The sequence below is a fragment of the Ilyonectria robusta genome (assembly GCF_021365365.1).
Source record: "Ilyonectria robusta strain PMI_751 chromosome Unknown BGZ61scaffold_3, whole genome shotgun sequence".
Lineage (NCBI taxonomy): Eukaryota > Fungi > Ascomycota > Sordariomycetes > Hypocreales > Nectriaceae > Ilyonectria > Ilyonectria robusta.
Window position 1 is genome coordinate 513,829 of NW_025764437.1, and position 13,680 is coordinate 527,508.

General features: G+C 51.5%; 5 protein-coding genes across 5 annotated transcripts; 3 read left to right on the forward strand and 2 right to left on the reverse strand.

The window, feature by feature from the left end:
• Nucleotides 1–390: 390 nt before the first annotated feature.
• On the reverse strand, nt 391–2,092 carry BGZ61DRAFT_527750 (major facilitator superfamily domain-containing protein; the record flags this gene model as incomplete). Its single annotated transcript, XM_046253158.1, has 3 exons — nt 391–1,584; nt 1,655–1,755; nt 1,864–2,092. The coding sequence occupies 3 exons, from the start codon at nt 2,090–2,092 to the stop codon at nt 391–393; spliced, it is 1,524 nt and encodes a 507-aa protein (XP_046109188.1).
• A 2,940-nt stretch (nt 2,093–5,032) lies between these two features.
• On the forward strand, nt 5,033–5,845 carry BGZ61DRAFT_503125 (uncharacterized protein). The gene is made up of 2 exons (XM_046251760.1): nt 5,033–5,214; nt 5,281–5,845. The coding sequence occupies exons 1-2, from the start codon at nt 5,101–5,103 to the stop codon at nt 5,749–5,751; spliced, it is 585 nt and encodes a 194-aa protein (XP_046109189.1). The 5' UTR covers nt 5,033–5,100; the 3' UTR covers nt 5,752–5,845.
• Nucleotides 5,846–8,034: 2,189 nt separating this feature from the next.
• On the forward strand, nt 8,035–8,924 carry BGZ61DRAFT_343317 (P-loop containing nucleoside triphosphate hydrolase protein; the record flags this gene model as incomplete). Its single annotated transcript, XM_046239585.1, has 2 exons — nt 8,035–8,191; nt 8,272–8,924. 2 exons carry the CDS (start codon nt 8,035–8,037, stop codon nt 8,922–8,924), a joined length of 810 nt encoding a protein of 269 aa, XP_046109190.1.
• A 336-nt stretch (nt 8,925–9,260) lies between these two features.
• On the reverse strand, nt 9,261–11,035 carry BGZ61DRAFT_124160 (ER lumen protein retaining receptor-domain-containing protein). Its single transcript, XM_046237063.1, has 3 exons — nt 10,753–11,035; nt 10,335–10,691; nt 9,261–10,269 (listed from the first exon to the last, which is right to left on the reverse strand). The coding sequence occupies exons 1-3, from the start codon at nt 10,765–10,767 to the stop codon at nt 9,607–9,609; spliced, it is 1,035 nt and encodes a 344-aa protein (XP_046109191.1). The 5' UTR covers nt 10,768–11,035; the 3' UTR covers nt 9,261–9,606.
• Nucleotides 11,036–11,757: 722 nt separating this feature from the next.
• On the forward strand, nt 11,758–13,626 carry BGZ61DRAFT_442499 (mannosylphosphorylation protein). The gene is made up of 6 exons (XM_046244742.1): nt 11,758–12,297; nt 12,440–12,449; nt 12,525–12,693; nt 12,752–13,057; nt 13,117–13,244; nt 13,294–13,626. Exons 1-6 carry the CDS (start codon nt 12,132–12,134, stop codon nt 13,337–13,339), a joined length of 825 nt encoding a protein of 274 aa, XP_046109192.1. The 5' UTR covers nt 11,758–12,131; the 3' UTR covers nt 13,340–13,626.
• The last annotated feature ends 54 nt before the right edge of the window (nt 13,627–13,680 follow it).

A 13,680-nucleotide genomic window follows, 5' to 3' on the forward strand; every position in this document is an offset into this window, starting at 1 on the left:
GTGTTGCTGGGTTCGCTGGGAAATTCGACCATGGTCACTTCGGTAAGAGGGCGTGTTCGGCTTGATATAAGGCTTTTTAGGTTGAATATATGTCTGTCACGGTCTGGTATTGGTTAGCAGGTGAAGCCTCTAGGTAACCAAGTGTGTTGATAGCTAAGGAGCGTGCGCTCTATGAAAGTGTAGTTGTCCGTACATATAATTACTGATCATAGAGTGAGCCTAGCGCTTCTTTCATGGTTGGGTAGAAAATAATAAGCGGTACTCCCAGCAACTTGAAGTAGGTCGTGATACCCGAGACACTCAATAGTCCCCGCGATGAGAACTGATTCAGCCATATAAAACCATCAGAAGTATCTCATCCATTAAAAGGAAAAAGACACTTCATCCCAATCAAATGGCAAACCGGAACCTGGGACTCCTCTCGCCCATGGCTTCAATCTCGAGCTGCGTCTTGCCCTCCATCAAATAGTCCTGTTTCCCCTCATCACGCAACTTGTTCTGTCTGCGGAAGTGCAGGTGCAAAATTATGTTTAGAGTGAGGGAAAAGGCAAGCATGCCCATGCTCGCCGCGTAACCGGGCCGGAAAGTAGGCTCGTACTGCTTGGCGAAGAGAAACGGCGAGGCGACGCCCGACGAGTTGCCAATGGTGAGGTGCATGCCCGTCGAGAAGGCTCGCTTGCCGTAGCGAGGATTGTTGGTCGGAACCCAAGCGAACGAGATGCCTGAAGAGACGAATATTCCAATGGCTACGAAGCAGCAGCCAGTATACGAGACTCCAGATCCCTTGTTTGCAATGAGCATGCCGTACCCAACGATGGACGAAATGATACCGCCCATCACAAAGGGGCCCCGTAGCTGAGTGACATCGCTGACGCGTGCGCATATGAGGTAGACAATTGCGCCCACGGCGTACACGGGGACAGTCATTGCCTGCACCTCAGCAGAGGTCCACGTCCCGAGCTGGTGAATGATGGTAGGAAGGAAGACGACGAACGAGTACAGCATGGTCAATGTTGGGAACAGGGCGAAGCAGTATGCCCAGGTGGTCCAATCCCTCATGCCGTCTTTGACGTCTGCCATGTCCATTTCACGAAGGTTAGGCGCCTTGCCAACCTGCGACTCGTGGATCCGGAGCAAGTTTCTCTTGTCTTCGTCAGAAAGAAACTTCGCCGTCTCCGGACTGTTCGGTAGGACAAAGACAATCACCACGCCTGTCACAATGGTGGGGAGGCCGTTGATGAGAATAATCCATCTCCAAGCACGCCATCCTGCGTAGCCATCCATGAAGCTGATCCCATACGCCACGAGACCGCCAGCGACCCCTGAGAGGGCTGCAGTTGAGTAGAAGTATGCGATCCGCAAGGCTAGGCTGCGGCGGCTGTAGAACATGGACAGGTACAGCACGACGCCAGGAAAGAAGCCAGCTTCGCAGAGGCCAAGCAGTAGACGACAGGCGATGAGAGATCCCAGGTTGTTAACAAAGGCACTGAACGTCGCGACGATACCCCAAGCGAGGGTCAAGCCAGCAAGATATCGGGCGGGCTGGAGACGCTTAATGATCATATTGGACGGAGCTTCGAAAAGCTATTGTGTGGCTCTTGTGGTCAGCTCTGTGTTCAGAGGAAGGCATATAATAACACGACTTGATGCTTACACAGTAGGTGATGAAGAGGACCGAAACCGAAAGCTGGAATTGCGATCCTTTCAGGTTCAAGTCTTCCTCTAGGCCGAACAGACGCGCATTTCCAATGTTGACTATGTGAGAAAGGACGTTAGTTCGGTATAACGGAGTGAAATAAACGAACATGGGTAACCCGCGTCTGAGTCGGATCCACATAGGGAAGCAATAGAAGAAAAACGCACCTCGATCCATCATGTTCATGAGATAGACCCACATCACCATGGGAATGATGCGGTAGTCTAGTTTCCTCACGACCGCACGCTCGGTCGCCTTGTCGACGAACTCAGCATCGTTGCCCGGCGCTTCTTCCAAGCCCTCAACCTTGCAAGACTCGGAGTCGGAGGCCTTGGACCCAGAGGACTTCTCTGGAATCCCACTCCCGGGGGGATTTTGAGAGATGTTATCGCTCATATCTTGAAACTTGCGTCAGACTTTGAGGTGAAAAAAAAAGAGGCAGGGATGTGCTTTGGAAAAGTACCAAAAGGAAAGTGGTAGCTGTGGTGGGACAATACTGCGTGGACGCAGGGTATTTATGAGCGAGAGGAAGGGTAGATCATTGACCGCTACAGAAGGCACCAAAGCAAATCAATCAGAAATCCCCTTTTTCTGTTTACCCCCATTCATTCATACCTCCGGATCCCCGAACTCGACCAAGAAGATAGAATGGAGAAAGCTCCGGCTCTAGATTCTTGGCATCATCAACCGTCAAGTCAGGGCAGCCGCTTCCACGCAAGCCACCCACCTCACCGTTGCGGTGATCCAACACGCTTCCATGGTTTCTGGGGAGGTTCTGGAGAACCCAAGGCGCAAAAGCTTGTTATGTGCCCACTTATTGCTCCGTTTGGTGAGATCGTCCGGGGCTCATCTTCTCTCAATCTCTCCCCGCATGCCAAGGTTCTCAGCCATCACACTCGCTGAGTGGGAGGCGAGTATAATTGGATACCATATCAAACTATTAGATATGCGGCCGTCATCGTACGCCCGGATGAGAGGATGTAGATTCTAAGATCCGAGGTAAATGGTCACGAACGTGGCAACAACGTGGCCCATCTTGGCTTTGACCCAAAGCATGTAAGTATCAACAAATAGACTTCCAAGCAAGACGAATGGAAAACACCAAGCAAAATATCGTCATATTTACTAGCCGAGTATTGCTTTAGCTTCTTGGCCTTATGCGTCGTGGAAGATATGATTGCAACGTAGAGTGTGTCTTGTGTCTTACAAATTCATTTCTCATCAGACAACCAAGGCTTGGCCAACGCCATGTCACGCGCTCATGCTCGTAACGACGTCACACTGGCCTAGGTGCCGAGCCTTATTTTGATGGGATGGGAGAGTGGCATTGCAACGGCGGGTAAATAATGCTGCCAGCCTTTATTCTAATACGCTGATTTTCGTTATGCGGCGGCGCTTGGCGCTTGGCGCCTATGCTTGGCTGTCTATCTCAGCCTTTTTTGACGATAATTCAAGGCGGGGAAGAGATAGCCAAGAAACTCATGTGCGGAGAAGTGACAAGCGAGACTTCTATACCTTGAGACTATTATGGAAATTGCTGCATTTGAGATTGGACACGTTTCCAATCAGATCCATCTCCCACCCTCAGAGGCGATATTTGCGCCCCATTACTCTTACCTGATGATCTTTTACTCTGTCGTCTTTTCTCAGTGCTTGGCCACCACCCCTTAACTGATCAGTGATATCAACCCTTTCAAAACCGGACGATCTTCTGCTTATTTTCTCCACCTGACCGGTGTTCCCTTTGGTCCGGTTTGGTTGCCGAATGTGCATCTGCGAGAACCGAATGTGAGCTGTGCACTCTCATCACCACGTGGCGCAATAACGGCACCTAACTACGTGGAACCGATGTACAATATAATTTTCATCTTTTCTCTTTTCTCTTTTCTCCCCTTCTTTAAGGGACTTGGTGAGTGACACCCGAAATAAGACTGGCTCGCGTCTACTGCATACGTAATATATGATCTCCTCGGATTATTCCTTTTCAAGAATGGCAGTTTAAAATTACAGTAAGGATATTTTGCATATTTTGTACTAGTTATTACTACGATGACGGTGCAGATAGGAAACTCGTGTCTTCATGGGGTTTGAGTGCCTAACTTGCAAGGCTCAGTACTTACAATTGCAAAATTTCAATAACGCCTATTTACTGAGGGGTTGGTCAGGGTTGGGCTGTTAACGACCAAATGGCAGAAACAGAAGCTCAGAATATGTGTGTGAATTGTGTTACTTTATAACCTGCACGAATTGCGTAATGTATGTCCATCCCTCGGTGCGAACAATCCTCGCCTCGCGCATTTGACTGTGCAGCCGATGCCTTGGTATAAACTTAGCTGCGTGATCAATCTGAGGCCAGCCGACAGACCAGCAACTGAGGCATGATGCACTTGTTTCGAAATATCCAACAGCCCCTTCTTCGAACCCTCAGGTGATACCTGCTTGTTGGAATTAGGAATAGAGCTAAACACAAAGTACTGGCATGATACTGAGTCTCAGAGCATGGAGCCCTCGCACGCTTGAGCAAAGTATCGTCGTCAGTTGCATTGCCATTAAATCTGCCCCACTTCGTATCTTATGGTAGGTGAAAATGGGTGTCTTCTTGGTGAGCTTAGTCTTCCATGTGATGACCTCTTTTCTCCCTTCACTCATGAGCTTCACTGCCATAATAAATGAACACGGCGAGATAATGACGAGCAGTACCACCTATTTTAATGGACTAAGATGATAACCCGTCTCTAAATTTCCACTTGCAACCTGTCATAATGTCAAATTCTGCAGAAAACTGTGCCTCAAGTAAGCCAGGATATCTCAACAAGAGCGGAGGTATCCAACTCAACAGAAACAACGTGGCTTACAAGTAAGTTTGTCTATAAAGGACACGTCTTTCCTCTTCATCTTTTGCCTCAAAAGGCTGGAAGAGTCGTTCAGTGTATGGTAGAGGCCTCAAATACCGCAAGTCGGTAACTTCGGTACACTGCCGAACGAGCGATTCCGTATCGAGTAAGAGTTCGCACTGCACTAGGACTGGGGTCAGAAACCAGACGTCAGACCTGAATTTAACAGGTCAGTCAGTTCTGAAAAATGGAGTCATTGCGGGTGAACATCGGCCGTTCGGATTTCAGATTGTATCTGCTCGCTCTTTGGATCCGGGGCAGATATCCGATTGGAAGCACATCAAGACTATCTCCAGAGAGGCTAGATATCCATCATATTTATGGTTGAGGGATCCGCCCTGTAGCGGGGAAAAGACGTCCGTTATGCGGGGGTAGGCGGCAACCAAACGTGGGCATGTATCCACCACTTGGTCTGGGAGAGATAAAAGGACTCGCAAGGCCGCGTCGGGTCGTAGCCGTATCTTGCTTCCACTGCTATTTCTCAAGAATCCACTTGAAATTATACTTAAAATGAGTCAAACTGTTCTCACACGCCAAACCTCGATTACTGCGGCCTTATCCAAGGTGCAGGATGCATTCCAGAAGCCAGGGGATCCATTGCCGATCCCTCTCCCGTCTTCCGATGTAAGCATTCTTTCACATCATTGAAATTTTGACGATCCTCATCACTAACCTCACTTGGCTATGTAGGTCAACGAGCTCAAACTTAGTGGAGACTCCTTTACCCTAGAATCGTTCACTACCGAGGATGCCATCGTGCTGGGGAACTTACTCCTCGCTCGCCTCATGCCCTATGCTAAAGAGCAACCGGCTATCATCTCTATCGCTCACGCCAATTCCCACATCATCTTCCAAAGTGCTACTGGCCCAGGCACAGTACTTGAGAACGAGAGCTGGGTGCGGCGTAAGAGAAACACTATCATGAGATTCGGGCGCAGCTCATGGTATATGAACTGTATGTTCGAGGGCGACCATGAGAAATTCTATTCACTGTTCGCTATTGGGCCTGAGAATAGGAGCGAGTATGCAATCGCCGGGGGCGGTGTCCCTATTCGCGTCAAGGGTTTTGAAGGTGTTGTGGCCACAGTTATTGTCAGTGGATTAAAGCAGGAGGAGGACCATGGAGTGATTGTGGATGTCATCAAGGAGAACTGGAAATAATTCAACATGAGATGATGAATGCACAATTTGTTGATATTTTATCTCGAGTTTGCGAAACCGTCTCAATAGATACCTTCACATCCAGAAAATATCAGCCTTTAACCTTCTTCATGCACTATCCTCAGTTTTCATCGCATTCTACCTTGAAAGCGCTGGACATACAGTCAGAGCTTATTGCTCCAAGAATTCTTTGCAATACTTAGATCTTGCCCACAGTGACTTCAAGCGACTTTGCTGGTGAGTGCCGTTGAGCTTGACCGGGGTTCGGCTCTGTGCACTTCACATGGCTAACGAATCGAAAGAAAGTATTCCATGAAGCACAGCAGGAAATTTTTTAGAGATGCTCAGCGTATCTACCTCCTGAAGTTTTGGGAATCATCAGATGTATTGTACACAAGCTGATCGTTGTACCACACGGGCACATTTCTTACACCAAGCTGCCAACCATCAGCTCTTGAGCAGATACAAGGTGGATAATTTCGTGAACCTTAAACTTCGCGACTGCATCCGCGTATGAGAGTCCTCAAGTTGGGGATTGGCGAAATGGATAATCCACTGACACTGATGATCAAATTATGGTCGGCGAGGCCACATTAATAGATGCGGTACAAACCCAACCCTTCAGAATATTTCTATTGCTCGTTACCAGAACCCCTTGGGCTTGATGTTTTTACACGTCGCACTGTAGTCTCTTATCGGCAGGGACTCTGCAGATGTGTCTGTTGTTTTGGGGCTGAGATTGATCCAGACCTCGACGAGCTCCTGCATAGGTGAGACGCCTTGTGTGCAGGTGAGAAACGAAAGAATAGTGGACTGCGGGCTATGGGGATGGGCGGGAGTTGATGATGGGTACCTAGCCAAAGACGAGGCTGCATAGTATCCCTAACGTGCAGAGTAGGTGCATGGAGATATCCCGAACAAAGAAGAAGCTGGTCAACGAGGCGTGCAATACAAAAGCACACCAAGACGTATTTAGACATTCCTGGGCACCTTTGAACATCTGAAAGCCAAATATTACCTGCTGTGGCTGCTGCTTCAACCGGTGCCGCCCTCTCGTCCACATGCCAGGTGGCGAATGCCCCTCGTCCGAGAGGCGTGCGCAAGCTGCCGCTGTCAACTGGCCGTGTTTCCATTCTGGCGTATGGAATGCCTGCGATAGGCCCGGGTGGTGATAGGGTCGCAGCATTAATGCAGGTTCGCGGCCAGTAAGATGAGAACGGGTGAATGGATGGGATGGATCGGGGAACGGATTTACGGCTGGTGGACTTTGATACCGGGACTTCCACTCCCATGCTCACTAAGCATGCGACTGGTGGAAGACGTAAGCAAGATGGAGGGGAACTGAAGTGGACTTGTTTCCGATACTCTGCATCGATGCCTAGTTAAGTACCGCTAATCCTATTAATAATGCCCCCTCTCCATTTCCCCAGGTCCGCCTACCTTCGGCGTGTCTATTTCCCCGGACGGAGTTTGGGGACTTTACGCCTTTTCCCCAGGTCTTGTCTCACATGTGCCCCCGAGATCCTCCGGGGGTTCGGGGCCCGGCGGCATTCGGTACGTACTGTTTCGCGCAGGAACCAAGAGCAATGTGGTAATGTGCGTTGCAGTGAGAAAAGGCAGCGACGTGAGAGGCTGGAGACGGGCGACAATCCTGGGGGAAGGTGCATGGCGGGTGGCCCCTGCCCACCCTGGAGAACAGTAGCCCGGGCCCGGGCCACGGACCTGCCACGGGTCTTTGGCTTGGCGCTGGCCAGTGCACGCGTTTTCCGCGGTGGTGGGTGGTGGCTTCCTTGCTTCCTTGCGGCAGGGAAGGAACGGTGCCCTCAACACACATTCCCCGGCCGCTCATTCGCCCATTCGCTGGCTTCCATCTCAACACCGTTCCTCCGGTACCCCCGCTATCCTTCTACCTTCCACCCTCCACCTTGTTCCTCTTCTTCTTCTTCCATCACACCTCTTTCTCTGCTGTGTTATATCCATCCTTGGGTTTCCTGTACTTCTTCCTTGCATCAGCGTCACTTGAGATTATGGCCTTCTTCTTCTGCTGAAATTGCGCCCCTCCATCCGGTCCGCTATTGCGTTCCACTGACAGACGCACACCCCTGCTTGTCTCAACACTCCAGCCGTTGGAATTGTTACCTCCGGCCGCGCCCGCTCCCCTCGGACCACTCTCTGATACCGACACCACACCACGAAGCTCGAACGTCCACGACCCCCTCTCTCGAAATTCTCGTGGCGCGTGCAATTGTGCAATCGACGGCCTAGTTTCTGCGGTCGCCTAGAATGAGATTGAACAAGGCTGCAAGGGTTATCCTCTTTGGCGCACCCGGCGTGGGCAAAGGAACGCAGAGCGAGCGCCTGCTCAATCGCTTTCCTCAACTCAACACCATCAGCACTGGCGATCTCCTGCGACACAATGTCAAGAACAGGACCCCTCTCGGTGAGTATCCTCGACTCCGACTCTTCCCTTCCAGCTCCCCGCCTTCCGGCCTCTCCGTCGCTAACCACCGTGCTCTGCAGGTATCAAGGTCGAGAGCACAATGAAGTCGGGTGGCCTTGTCGCCGACGACCTCATGCTCCGCCTCATCTCCAACGAACTTTTCACTCGTGGTTGGCTCAAAGGTCAAGGACCTCCAAGCGTCATGACCCTTGCTTCCGAGGCCACCTCCTTCGAACACTCGTACCGCCCACCTCAAATTGATACCCTTGTCGCCTCTCCCTTCCACTTCGACGAGCACACCCCGCCCCGCGTTTCCGACGACCCCGCTGCCTCCTTCATCCTCGATGGTTTCCCCCGTACCGCCCCCCAGGCCGGTACTCTCGACAAGATCGTCCCAATCAACCTAGTTGTGTCCATCAAGACTCCGCTCTCCGTCATCATGAAGCGCATCGCTGGTCGCTGGGTCCACGAGCCGTCAGGTCGTGTCTACAACACCTCCTTCAACGCCCCGCGTGTCCCCGGCCGCGACGACGTCACTGGGGAGCCCCTCATCCAGCGGGCCGACGACTCCGAGGAAATCTACCGTACCCGCTTCCAGAAGTTCCAGGAAACGAGCGAGCCAGTCCTCAACCACTATGCCAAGAAGGGCGTTCTCGTCGAAGTCGAGGGCATGAGCAGCGACGAAATCAGCCCCAAACTATACAAAGAGTTTGAGAAGCGATTCGTCCAATGAGCTTATGTTTACTTTAATGTTTGATTATGCCTTCTTATTTCATGTATCCTTTTCATCTATTCTGCCAGTTATTTCTTATAGGAGTTCATCGCGGCTTTTTGGATGCTGCTGGGTCGATGTCGACATATACCAGAGTCATGAGAGTCTCCGATCAGGTTTGATGGGGAGGCTGCCCAGAGGGCAATTCAATGTACAGATGTGAAAAGCGTTAGTGTTGGGAGAATTTAAGTAGGAGCTGGCATACCCTGGTTGAGGGAACAGTCGGCCTTGTTGCGCACGCATGTTGCGGAATGATAACCCATAACCCCCTTAGGCAAGCCTATTGATCTTTTTAAAGTTGCTCTTTGACGTGATATGGGACATGGTTAACTTTATGTCGCTGTAGATGTGATGGATTTCATGTTGTAGATTGTCATGAAAAGATTCGCGCTATGTTTACAGAGTTGGAAGAGACAAGGAAATAACCGACAGTGGAGCTCCATCAAATCGACATGCTCGCGACATGCCATGGCTCGATGCGTCCCTTCTATGTTGCACCGTCCGTGATTCCGACATACGACCTAGCCACCGCCCAAAATAGTTGCGGCTCCAGAAACAATAAAAACCCAGCAAATTCCAATCCCTGCTACCAGATACCTGCGAAGACACCCGTTAGAACACTGACAAACGCCCAACTAGCCGTCTAGTCGCGCCATTCCTCGCCGGCTCGGATGCCGCTGGGGCCGCTGCCCTGGGAGTTGTCGGGACGCAGGGGCGTCTCCTCGTCATCATCGTCTAGAGCTCTCGCTAGCTCATCCGGATCATGCATCTTGGCATCCGGGTCGACGCCACCGTCCAGATCGTCATCATCTCGGTGGGATTGCTCGGCCTCCAGGACGCCGTCATCGGCGCTGACGGAGATGCCACGAGCACCCCACTTGGGCCGGGCGCCACCGCGTCGAGTATCGCTTTCATCATGGCCGTGGAGGCCAGGGGTGTTCTCTTCGTCCTCTTCGGCAAATTCCACACGCTTGCCAAAGATGCGGCGCAGGAGCCATCCACGGCGCATATCATCGGCATCAACAACACCACCGCCTCGGAGCTTGACGCGCTGACGAGTGTAGTATACCCAAGCAAAGTCAATGTATAGAGCCGTCTGGATAATGCCAAAGATAACGGAGACGGTATTGGGCTTGCGGACGTCGAACTCTCGGAGGAACCAGTTGATACAGTAGAAGGCTCGGTAGGAGCCTAGGGTGAGGAGATAGAACGAATCGATGACGGTCGGAACAGTCGTCTGCCTAAGGAGGAGTAGCTGGGGAAGGACGCAGATGGATTCGAGGATTTGAGAGAAGTCCCACATCCACTGAAGATAGTTAGCATGTCTTCCAAATCAAGAGCGCTGAACTATATGAAGGGGACGGGACTCACAACGCGGAACCCCCACCCAGTGCTCTCGAAGATCATCATGACGAAAGGCGATATGGCAAAGGAGCCCCCGAGAATAAAGGCACCAATCTTCCAGGAAATCTCACGCTCGCGTGAGCGAGGGACGACCCATTGCATGACACCGAGAATGTAGAATGAGGAGAGGATGTAGAAGATCTTGAAGATGAAGTTCCATGCTGACTTCTCGCTGAAGATGTCGAGGTAGCGCGTGCAGAAGACAAGGGCATAGAGGATCTGAGTGATGAGCGAGACACCCTCGGCGCTGCGGTTGCGATGGATGGCGAAGATGAGGATGCACTTGGAGAGCATGTGGGACAAGTCGCCCAGAATGCGGAAGACCTGGACATGGTGTCAGCAACAAGAGACATTGTACATGGCCATCGTTCGTAAGGGGACTCACGTTCCACGCGCCCATGATGACTGGCGGGGAGCTCGAAGTTCGAGCTGGTTGTTGGTGTTGGTTACAGACGAGGCCAGGTGTAGCCTGCAGGGACCTGCCAGAGGCGCGCGATTCGAGCAACAGGAGCCAGTGTGCGGGGGCTGGGATTTCAACGCCAGAAGCAAAGTGAGGAAGCGAAGAGAGGGATTGAGATGGAACGAGGAGCAAAGTAGCGCTGGCCAGGCAGCGGCGCGATGGAGGAGTAGGAGGACGACGAGGGTGATGAGGAGAAGGTGCAACCTAGCCAAGCTGGGGGGAGCTTGCGTCAGTCGTACTCCGTAAGCCCCTGCGGAAGCCACAGGCATGCTGCTGCGCCACACGTGGGACGAGTAATGAGTGGCATTTCGGAGGATCGTACAGTAGCCCGATTTTGTCCCGGCTGGGGAAGTGGAGACTGTGGCTGGTGTTGAGTCGAGTGGCCGCTGTAAGTTACCGCAAGTGGCTTCGTTGGGCGGCCTTGTTGGGCCGAGTCATTAAAATGAGGGTGCATTTTTCTGCCTTTTCTCGTCTTGTTGATGACATCAAGGAAAATTAAATGGTCCATCGCATCGGGGCTTGGAAGATTGTACTGTATGAGCTCGAGTAACTTAATTGACCTGTACCGGATTGTGGGGGTTTGAGCAACCACTTGGTCCGCGGACATGATCAGCTCTCCTTCGTATCCTTCGTATCCTTCGTATCCTTCGTATTGAGTTGGTACTACCGACGAACTGCCGCAACAGCTGCAGCAATACGAGATGCACTCTTGCACACGATATGCGACCTTGACAACCCAAACTGGCGATGCCTTCATTTTCAACGTCTTGGAAGTATACTTAAAGGAAGCCGCGAGTCCCCACTGAACCGAGCGTGACTCGTTGACGGCCATTCCGATGGGTTCCCGCCGGGTGACGCGGCACTGTCGTGTCGACTGTCAGGGGTCCGTCTCGACCGGGACTTAAATACAATCCACAGCATCGCCGTGATTAAATACGCCTGTTAGATAGACGGATGCAACACTTGCTTCTCTGACGACGCCTCGACTGCACACACAGGTTGCCACTGGCCCATTAACTCGTCTCTCCCATAATTCTTTTCGTCGCTTCTCAACTCGGCTCCTCGACCGGTCAGGACACTCACCTTGCTCCCTTGCGGGACGTTGCTGAACCAGCTAGTGCTGAGCGGAGTGACGTACTCAACTGTGAACCCCTGGATCCACTGCAGATCGAATCGCATCGCAGCGCAATTGCGTCCTTGCGATTGTCTGGAAGGCGACCATCTCGACGGCATCCCTCCTCCTCTGCCGATCCAATTGATCATCCGCCCTGCACGGCATCTCCGGGGACTCTCGCGTTTCAATCATGAAGGTCTCATCCGTCTTTGCGACGGCCGTCTGGCTGGCTTTTGCCAGTGCTGCCGCCCTCAAGGAGCTCTCTGCCAAGAACGCCGGATCTACCGAGCCCGTTGAACGGCTCGCCACAAGAGGCATCGGCGAGGCGCCGCATTTCCCAGAGCCCAAGTACTTTAGTAAGTCTACACACATCTATTTTTCTCAGTTTGGATATTACTTCTTCGATGCCTTCCTTATCTCGTCACCTCTATCCCCATGTCCTCGTCCTAGCTAGTCCCCTTACTTCTCAAAGAATTTCAGCTGACAACTATGGTGTAGAGGAATCCAGGTATGTCTTATTATAACCCTCACGCCTAGGCCCTAGGTATAGACAATGGTGAACATCTGCTAACCTGCCCTCAAGACAACAAGCGCATTATGACGCAAGGTTCACAAAGGGTCCTCTCCCAGAAGCTGCCCAGCGAGATGCCATTCGAGTCCTCATCCAGACCTACCTCTCCACCTTCCGAGATCTCGGAGTCCAGACCTGGTTAATGCACGGCACTCTCCTGGGCTGGTGGTGGGGCAAGGAGGCAAGCTCTCCTCTCCAACATTCGGTTTCTCGTTTTGCTAACCTTGAACCGCACGCAGGTCATGCCTTGGGACCTTGACGCCGATGTTCAGGTGACTGAGGCGGACATGTACTTTCTCGCGGCGTACCACAACATGACCATCTACTACTACAAGTACGGTGACATGACGAAGGGCCGCTTCTTCCAGCTTGAGATCAACCCCTACTTCAAGTACCGAGGGCAAGACGATGTCCTCAATGTCATTGATGCTAGGTGGATTGACTTGGACACTGGCCTGTTCATCGATATCACGGCTGCGAGATACAACCTGGAGCATGAGGAGGGCGAGGGCATGCTCTACGACAAGCACGGCCATGAGTATAGAGTGCGTTTCCATTTCATATCGTCCCAAACCCAGAGCATCCGCTAAGACTTACGTGATAGGATACTTACTTATTCCCCCTGCGAGACACCACCTTTGAGGGTGTCCCAGCCAAGATCCCGTTTCGCTACAAAGAGATGCTTGCGTCAGAGTATGGTCAGAAGGCCTTGACAAACACAAAATTCCACGAGTAAGTGCGCACAAATATAGAACTTGGAAGGGTACTGACTATGGAACAGCCACGAGTTTGACCAGAAATTGATAAAATGGGTTCCAAAGGTTTAGAGGCCCATTTAGAGGCCCACTCATCAACACCACCCTTGTCATAAAGTTGAATGACCGTCATTGCAACGCAGACATGATGCACTGTACGAGTAATGGAATCATGAAGAGATTGTCAAATTTGGATCTGTACGGATGGGAATTAAAAGGAGGATATTACTAGCTCATGATACCCGGCCCAGGGAACGTGGCCATTGTACAAGACATCTCTTCATAGAACGTGGCGTCACGGGATTAATAACATTGGGATAAATAGAAGCAATAAGAAGGGCACGAATTAATTGATGCACTGGAAACTCATTTATTTCATCCGTGATGCACGGTGTCAGAGTTGGTAAATTGTG